At 36.9% G+C, this 9,213-nt stretch overlaps 1 protein-coding gene across 1 annotated transcript; it reads right to left on the bottom strand.

Moving 5' to 3' along the window:
• Positions 1-6,261: 6,261 nt before the first annotated feature.
• Positions 6,262-7,479, bottom strand: LOC138890083 (zinc finger BED domain-containing protein RICESLEEPER 3-like). The gene is made up of 2 exons (XM_070173434.1): positions 7,050-7,479; positions 6,262-6,914 (listed from the first exon to the last, which is right to left on the bottom strand). The coding sequence occupies exons 1-2, from the start codon at positions 7,477-7,479 to the stop codon at positions 6,262-6,264; spliced, it is 1,083 nt and encodes a 360-aa protein (XP_070029535.1).
• Between the last annotated feature and the right edge of the window lie 1,734 nt (positions 7,480-9,213).

The raw sequence follows: 9,213 nt of genomic DNA, 5'->3' as shown, positions 1-9,213 counted from the left end.
CCTTTTGAGCCGATCTTTGACATCTCGTTACTTTGTTGATCAAACCTGCAATCAAGCACAACTTATGAGCCTTTTGAGACTATTTTGTATGAATTTATAATCAAAGCATAAGTAAGAAGGAGTGCAAAATGCATCAAAATCTCTAGTTATCAACTCCCCCAAAACAAACTAATATCGGGTGCAAAATAATCAAGTTTGATTTTTAAAGGAAAAAACTGCCAAAGTGAAGGCTTGCTTTATAGACAAGGTTCAGCAACACCTTAGACATCCGATTATGAAACAGCCAGAGGCGATAATAAAAAGCCGAAGTTTCTAGAACACAGTACAGAGCCTCCTAGCCTTTTGGTACCATTACTTGCAAACCAGTTCTCTAACAACATGGTGGCCACAGATTCAAACTGCTCAGGGCATTCAAGGCCACAAACCGAACACCATTGTTAAACTCAGAAATCTTTCTTTGTTTGAAACATGAAACAAAGCAGTGTAGAATTGAAGTTCTCAAAGGACGAATGTCACCAAAGGTAAGTTCTTCAAACTCTCTGCTTTTTCTTTCTAGATATGCTTATAATCACATCATCAGCCACTGTATTTTCTAGCATAAGGTATATCAGTCCTTAGTTGAGGTCCCACTTTGATATAGGGCACACCACTCCCTAGTCGCATGTTTAGTATAGGTTACACTAATCCCTAGATGTATTTTCCAACATAAGGCACAACAATCTTTAGTGAGGTTCTATTTTCATACAATGTATCCTATCCCCTGGTTACTTTCTCTCTAAGTGATACAAGGCGCCATCCCTTAGTTACATTCTCTCAACGATACATGGTGCCAATCCCTGGTCATATTCTATCTAAGTAATACAGGGTGCCAACCCCAGGTTACATTCCTTCTCAGTGATATTGGGTGCCACCCCTTGATTAAATTCCCTCTTAGTGATACAGGGCGCCAACCCCTGGTTATATTCCTTCTTAGTGATACAGGTCACCAAACCCTGATTACATTCTTTCTCAGTAATACAAGGTGCCAACCCCTGGTTATTCCTTTTTAGTGATACAGGGCGCCAACCCCTGGTTACATTCTTTCTCAGTGATACTGGGCGCCAACCCCTGGTTACATTCTTTCTCAGTAATACAAGGCGCCAACTCCTGTTTACCTTCTTTCTCAGTGATACAGGGCGCCAACCTCTGGTTACATTCCCTCCAAGAGTTTCAACCTCACTCGCAGGAGACGCGCTTCCTAGTTTGAGTCATTCCAATAGGAGACAGACTTCCTAATCTATACCATAAATCCTAGGAGACGCACTTTCTAGTCCAAAACTTTCAACCTCACTCGTATGAGACGCACTTACTAGTTCGAGTCATTCCAATAGGAGATGCACTTCCTAATCAGAACCATTGATCCTAGGAGACGCACTTCCTAGTCTAAGAATTCCAACCTCACTCGTAGGAGACGCACTTCCTAGTTTGAACTATTCCATTAGGAGACGCACTTCCCAATCTGAACCATCAATCCTAGGAAACACACTTCCTAGTCCAAGTCCTTCAACCTCACTCGTAGGAGATGCACTTCCTAGTTTGAAACATTCTATTAGGAGACGCACTTCCTAATCTGAAGCACCAGTCCCATGAGATGCACTTCCTAGTCCAAACCTTTCAACCTCAATCGTAGGAGATGCACTTCATAGTTTGAGCTATTCCAATAGGAGACGCACTTCCTAATATAAACCATTAATCCTAGGAGACGCACTTCCTAGTTGGAGTCCTTTAATCTCCCAGTCATTCCAATGCCACCCATGGGAAATGCACCTCTTAGTCTAAGCATTATTAGTTCTACTCCTAAGACAAGCACATTAGATTCGGAGTCTTCTATATCATTTTTGCATCTTTCAAATAAAATAAGGTGATTTGCAGCTTTACCCAATAACTCACAAACTTTTCTCAGCGCCAAACTGGGGAAGAAAATTTTGTTCGTTTTGTTCATCTTTGATGGCTTTGCAGGCCCCGCCCTAGAGCACATGTTGTGACGACCACAGCTTGAAGTTTCAGTTATCATCAGAAGGAAGAAGTCTTTCGATCACAGGATAGTTGGAGTTAACTTTGACAATGTGTCAGTAACCCAGCTTCTCAAGATTCATCTTCTCAATTTTGAATCAGAAAGCAAACAACTGAAATTGAGTCATAATCTTTTCTTCAAAGATCATCAAGATCCAATCTGAGGTCAACACAAGAGACCAGCTCAAGAATCAAGATTTGACTCCAGAAGGCATATAGATAGGAATTTTGCAACTCTTAGTTTGCAGACATATGTAATTCTCTCTCTTTTACTTTTGATGTAAGCAGTAAGTAATAGTAACAACAACAAAAACAACAACAGTCTTAACTCCAGTTCCTGGTAGTCCCAGCTACCAAATTTTCCAGAACTACACTGACCTGATTTCTTTATAGCCAAGGATATATAGGCAACCTCGAAAGCAAGGTTCTGTCACCTTTTTTCAAAAATTGCTTCCATTGGAGTGATATGTGAGCAAAAATTAGCTATGGAATTCACTTTTCTTTGCACGAAAACTCTTCAAGTTCTCGAGCAAAGAGGGGCAGCCGTGAATACCTAATTTTTGCACTATTTTAGCACCTCCTAAAGTCATTAGTGTTTTGTTATTTTAATTATTTTTCTCAATTTTTGTATTTTTAATTGCATAATTCCTATCATAAAATACCAAAAAATAGTTCCTTTTTTGTGTGTGCATTTTAGGAATTAACTAACCGTTCAATTGGTGAATTAATCTAGTTAATCGCCCCTTTCTCTCTTCTCTCTCTCACCCTCTCTCAAAGCCGCCACCGCTCCACCACTTCCACCACCATGCGCCGCCGCCGGTGGTGGTCCAATAGGCCCCATGTTTTCATCCTATGCACTCCTTAACCCCCTCTTTCCGAATCTCCAAGCTAAATTTCTTAAAAACCCCTCAAACCCCACGAATTTTAGATCTAGGAAACCCTAGCCGCCGCCTTTTTTCCCAAATTCATTAAGCTCCGGCCACCACCACCCTGCAATACCAACATCAATGGATAGGGTTCTTTAAGACCTACCTATTGATGTCAATTCCACCCCGAAAATCTGGCAATGAAAATCCGGCGACCTCCCCACTACCGATCCACCGCCGTTGCTGCCACCCCTCAACCACCACTGCCTCTTGCCTCTTGTTTCTCCTTTCAAACCGGCCTTGAGCAAGGTTGTATTGTTGATATCATTGAAATCGAACTCGGATTCGCCGGAGTTCTTGGTTTCGATGAATATCAACAATAGAAGCTTGCTCGAACCGAGCAACCGCCAATTCTGGCGTACTACCGCTACTGCCCGAAAGTTTGAAGTTGGGTAATATCGATTCCCTTTCTCCCCCTTTTTTCTATATTTTGTGGTTGATTTTAGTATTTTAGTATAGGTTTAAGTTCTGTTAATCATTTCTTCTTTGTTAGTTAGTTTGATAATCACTTTCACAGATAATATAGGTTGAAATCCTAATCCTTTTTCATTTTTCTCTCCTCTTTGCTTTATGTTAAATTTAGCTTTAGTTTTCTTTCATAACAACAGTTTGGTTGTGCTTGTTAACGATTTTCTTAATACTTGTATTAGCTCTATTCGATTTTGATTCATGTGATAAATTTGATTGAAGTTCGAATTAGCTAGTTAGTTTGGTTCTTTGTCGGAGAGATTCAATTGTTTACAATTATACTAGTCTTCTGTTGGCTTTTGTCAATTTTAATGTGATGAAATATAGTCCTTTAGTCCTTTAGTTGCTAATGTTAAAGTTGAGGGTGTAAAAAGGAATAATTGAGTAGAGTACATAGTTGGTAATTTTTACTATTTGAAGCATGCTAAGAGTATAACTACTCTTCTTATGTCTGAATTTAGTGAAAAGGATTGTCCTTTCTCCTATTTGGACAGTCCTTGGACAGGTCTTTGGTGAGAAAAAGTAAGTCTTTTGGACATGTGCTTGATTTTCCTATTTATGGGGTCTCCTCTCACTCACTGGAAGGGGGACTCCATCACACATTTGTTGGACAGTTTTTACACCCTAAAAATACAATTTGAGAGTGAAAAATCAGCAACTAAAGCACCCTTTAGTAAGCTGAAATGGTGAGCTTTGTGAGTAAATTTTAGAGTGCAAACTTTTAGAAAAGTATAAGTCTTCTTTAGAGTTGGTTCTGGGTTTCTTCTCTAAGGTTTTCGGGCTGTTTTAAACACGAAACTGCTGTCATTTTCTGTTGTGTTTGCTACTATTTTTTTCGTTACGGAGCTCCATTTTTCACTGATGTATTTATTTTCTGCAATCCAGGTATTTCTCAAATTTTGCAATGCAGATTTTTATATCCAATGAATGAGTATATGTGTCTCTTTCAGCTCATAGGATATACTCGATGTGCTTTACTGGAATGAATGAATATTTAGCGTGTTACTTATGTTTAAAGCATGTACATCTGTAATATTTGGTTAATATTCCATTTTTTCTTCACATATGTAGCTCAAACAACATTATGTGAAGTTTATCTAGTTAAAGAAAAGAAATATTTTGTTTTCCAGAAATATTTATATGTAGATGTTTAGTTTCTTTTGCCTTGGTTTCATATATTAAATGTTAGTCATTTTAATTCCTCTCTTAGTGTTGAAAAGGTAACATATAGTATTATGTCTCTTAGTAATATTTATGTTCATGGCAAGTTGATGAAATTGGAAAAAATATGTGGTTAAGTGTGCTGGTAGGTTGGAAAGAACTAGTGGAAAAATACCTTTGTGTTGTTAATATGTTGAATATCCATTATTTAAGAATGAAACATGTGTTTTCCTAGGGACATGTTTAGGAACTCATATTTTTAATGCATTATTTTATCCTTAGTCTCATGTATTAGCTTTGGCTTCATTCTTTTCTTTTTTAAAAACGAAAGAAAATAGTTTAGGTTGTTGTCACTCTTGTATTAGTTGCGTTTATTTCATGTTTTTGTTAACGGCTGGACGACGAAAGTTTGAACTAATCAAACCGGAGTAATAGACAAGAGTTTTGCCCAACCTTTAAAATAATACATATGTTATATATTCCATATTTTTAATTAAGATTTTTCTTTGTAAATTGGAATTATTTAATCACCCCTTAATAATTAATTTAAACGCTAGGCAATCAGTAGGCGCTCTTCAACTCACAGAGTCACTTACGTAGCGTGATCCTTAACATTCAATAAATTAATTCAATAATCTCATATCGTATCCATTAGTTTAATAAATTTCTAATTTAATTATAAAATTTGCTAAAATTGCGGATTAGCTTGCGTAGCGCGATACTTAATATTTTAGTAATTTCTTTAAGTGTAGTAAATTTCTTTTCAAAAGTAATAATGTACTAATAATCTTTGTCATAACTGCGGATTCGCTTGCGTAGCGCTGTTATGATAAAATTAATAAATTTCGTCTCGATGCATTCGCTTACGTAGTGTGGATATGACATCTTATTATTCAAAATTTTCTCTAATTTTCCTAATAATCTTGATATAAAAGCGGCAGGTAAAAATATAAAAAGCATATAAATATCAATTTGTCCAAAATTAATTCAAGCCAAGTTCAAGTCAATAAAGCGACCGTGCTAGAACCACGGGACTCGGGGAATGCCTTACACTTTCTCCCCGGTCAACAGAATTCCTTATTCGGACTTTGTTTTCGCAGACCAATAATAAAAGAGTCAAACCTTCCTTTGACTAGGGATTCAAATAAAAGGTGACTTGGAACACCAAAAAATCAATTCCAAGTGGCGACTCTGAATAACAAAAATAATCCCTATTTCAAAATTTGTCACTTTAATTGGAAAAACTCTTTAACCCACAAAATTCATAACACACATATCTTTTTGTGGGGGTAGAAAAGGGGTGTGACACCACGAACTAATGGTCCCGAGCTAAGTGGTCCGATCTCGGGCTAAATGGGTCTATGTGGGCCCAACAGTTCAATTTTTTTTTTAAAGAAATTTTGTTATCTAAGGCAATTCCTTGTAAAAACTATATTATAGAATTTTGAATTCAAATTTAAACACAAAAATATTGTAAAGAGATATTCAAAGCAATGCATTATAATTTTATTATAGCATTAGCAAAACATGGCAATATCTTTCTTAGTCTTCCCCTCCCCCCCCCCCCAAGGAATGAGCACAATAAGGTGCTAATACACCATAAAGAAGAAAAAAACTAATCAAGATGTGCCAAAATACAAGTTACATATTAAATTTACATGGTATCTCTTACAAATTTCATAAATCCTTCAAGGTTCGGAGGAATTTCCATTGGTGGTGGCGGAAAAAAAGCTTGTTCATCACTGCTTTCGGGCGAAGATGCATCCTCCGCAAGTTCAGCTAGCATTTCTTCGTAAGATTCATCTACCTCTGGTTGTGATTCAGCAAGTCCAAAATTTCTTCGATCCGAACGGATCCAATCTCTGAAAATGACTGATTTTTCTAAGCTCTCCCTCATAGACGCTCTATAATCACTGAGTCGAAGTATTGTTTGACTGAAAGCGCTATCTGATGTCACTATTGAAGCTTGAATGGTTAAAACTATCGAGATTGGGATGCCTGCCTCAAAACCAGTCATCCGAGTGGGGCCTTGCGACATAATGTCTCGTGCCATCCTTGAAGGAATCGGAAAGTGTTTTTCTTTGTCCTTCCACCATTCTAAAATATTAAAGGAGCCATCGGGATTCACTTCCTCAATTCCTTGTGACAAATAAACTTCAAGCTCATTTAGTTGTGAACAATCACTAGTACTAGAACCTTGAGAACCCCTGAACCCGGCCCAAGCAGTAAGTGCTCTTACTCCCACAGTTTTTTTAGATGATTGAGAACTAGAAGAAGAAGGAGTTGGAACATTTGGTCTAGCATTATCTATTGCAATTTGATAAGCAATATAACTAGTTTGAGCATTTATTTTAATTGAGGCTTGTGCATCCGAAAGTGTAGACAACTCCTCATCTTCAAGTTCTAAACCATTATAAACAGATTGATATCAATATTGAGTACCTCCTAATTTCATAGCAGGATTTAACAAGGCAGCAACACCATAAATAGGGGGAATAGGGGAAAAATATTTTTTAAATTTCTTTCTCATATAATCAATAGCTTGTTCATAAATTTCCCCACCCTCTGAAAAATAAGCAAACAGATTTGCAAGTTCTGCAAGATAAACTAAACAGTTAGAAATAGTAGGATAATATTGCCTAGAAAATTCATTTGTAGCAATATGAAATTTTTCTAAAAAATCTACAAGTATTTTAACATTATCCCAATCTGCATTTGTAAGGTGCCCATCATCATTACTTACATGAGCATTAAATATTGAGTTTATGAGGTTTCTATATTCATATGAAACAACTAAACTTTCATACATGTAATTCCATCTAGTTGGACAAAGTTTAGGAACCTTTCTTTCTCTTAGGCCAAATGATCGCATCTTTTAAAATATTCTCTAAGTCTACTTCTACGATTTGAATAAAAAGCTAGTGAAGAGCCATTTTAACCTTTTCAATTTCAATATTTAAAAGTCTCATATCCTCACCCATAATTAAATGGTAAATATGACAAATATATCTAACATGAAAAATATTCCTAAATGCAGGATTTAGTGTAGTGGTAAGCAAGGCTACCGCATTAGTGTTACTAGAAGTATTATCCATTGAAATTGATATTATTTTATCGCTAATGCAAAAATATCTACAAATATTTGTAACCGTGCTAGAAATAAATTGCCCTGTGTGAAGTGAATTAATTATTCCATAAACGATAATGCACTTTTGCATTATCCAATCCTCATCAATCCAATTACTGGTAACAGTAAGATAATCACAGTCATTACCACTTCTACCAATATCAGTAGTAATAGCAACACGACAATTAATATGAGTAAATAAATAGCGCAATATTGTTCATATTCATGTTTATATTTATAAATATCGCTCTTTATGGTTGTGCGAGGTCATCCTTTATAAGTAGAATTAAAAACTCATCTAATATAATGCACAAAGTGAGGGATAAAAGGAAAACTGTAGGCTAAGCATATAACAGTAACCATTTTTGCCAATTCTTCCCTATCTTTTCTTGGATCATAATATAAAATACCACCGGTAATAGTGTTAATTCCCGGTTGAAATTGATTTGACCAGGTACTAGGGTCAGGCTGACTAGGTACACTTGTCCCCCGACCGAAGCTTTTATATGAAGATATTTAACTTTATCTTGAGGGTGTAACATTATGTGTCTCCTCAAACTTCCCGTCCCCCCGATCAATATATTAAAAGCTAACTCTTTGCCGCAAGTTTTACACTTAGCTTTATTTTTTTCTCTTATTTGAATAAAAAATGGCCAAACAAGAGATGCTTCGGCTTGTTTAGAAGGTTGTCTAGAAAAGGTAGGGGTAGTAAAAGGGGGGGGGGTTAGACGGGACATCATTTGGATTAGTTGGGTTAACTTCAGCAACAGGACTAGTGGGTGTATCGTTATCTGGTTGCGTTTCATCCAAATCTATTTCCTGCTCATTATCTTCATCAATAGTTGGATTACCATAAGGAGCATTCATATATTCATGGTCTAATTGTTCACCACCTCCATCATTATGCAAATATTGACTCTCAGTAAATTATAATAAAGTATTATCACTATCAAGAATAGGAGCAGGTTTGTGATGCTTTATTCATGTTTGGAGAGTGAGTCTTGCTCCGAGTTTCACCTATGAAGGGTGTGATGAGGTTCGAGAATAAGGGCAAGTTTATCCCTAGGTATATCAGACCTTTTGAGATCCTTGAGAAGATTGTAGAGGTGGCCTACAAGCTTGCCTTGCCACCTAGTTTATCTGTGGTTCATCCGATGTTTCCATGTCTCTATGTTACAGATGTATTATGGTGATCCATCTCATGTTCTAGACTTTAGCATAGTCTAGTTGGATGAGGATTTGACTTACATTAGCATAGTCTAGTTGGATGAGGATTTGACTTACATTGAGGAGTCCGTGGCTATCTTGGACCGGCAAGTCCGGAAGTTGAGATCAAAGAATATTGCTTCAGTGAAGGTTCAATGGAGTGGTTATCCGGTCGAGGAGGCGAGCTGGAAAACCGAGCACAACATGCGAATTCGTTATCCTCATCTATTCACCACTTCAGGTACGTCCTTATACACGTTCGAGGACGAACAT

Source organism: Nicotiana sylvestris, chromosome 4, assembly GCF_000393655.2.
Source record: "Nicotiana sylvestris chromosome 4, ASM39365v2, whole genome shotgun sequence".
NCBI lineage: Eukaryota > Viridiplantae > Streptophyta > Magnoliopsida > Solanales > Solanaceae > Nicotiana > Nicotiana sylvestris.
The sequence above is the reverse complement of the archived record's forward strand: the minus strand, read 5'-3'. Positions and strand labels throughout refer to the sequence as shown.

Bases quoted from the DNA above. Each gene is read 5' to 3' on its own strand.
- LOC138890083 (XM_070173434.1), bottom strand. From the start codon at position 7,479: ATGCGATCATTTGGCCTAAGAGAAAGAAAGGTTCCTAAACTTTGTCCA. The intron at 6,915-7,049 runs GTACTCAATATT...AAATTGCAATAG, and splicing joins TCCTGCTATGAAATTAGGAG to ATAATGCTAGACCAAATGTT.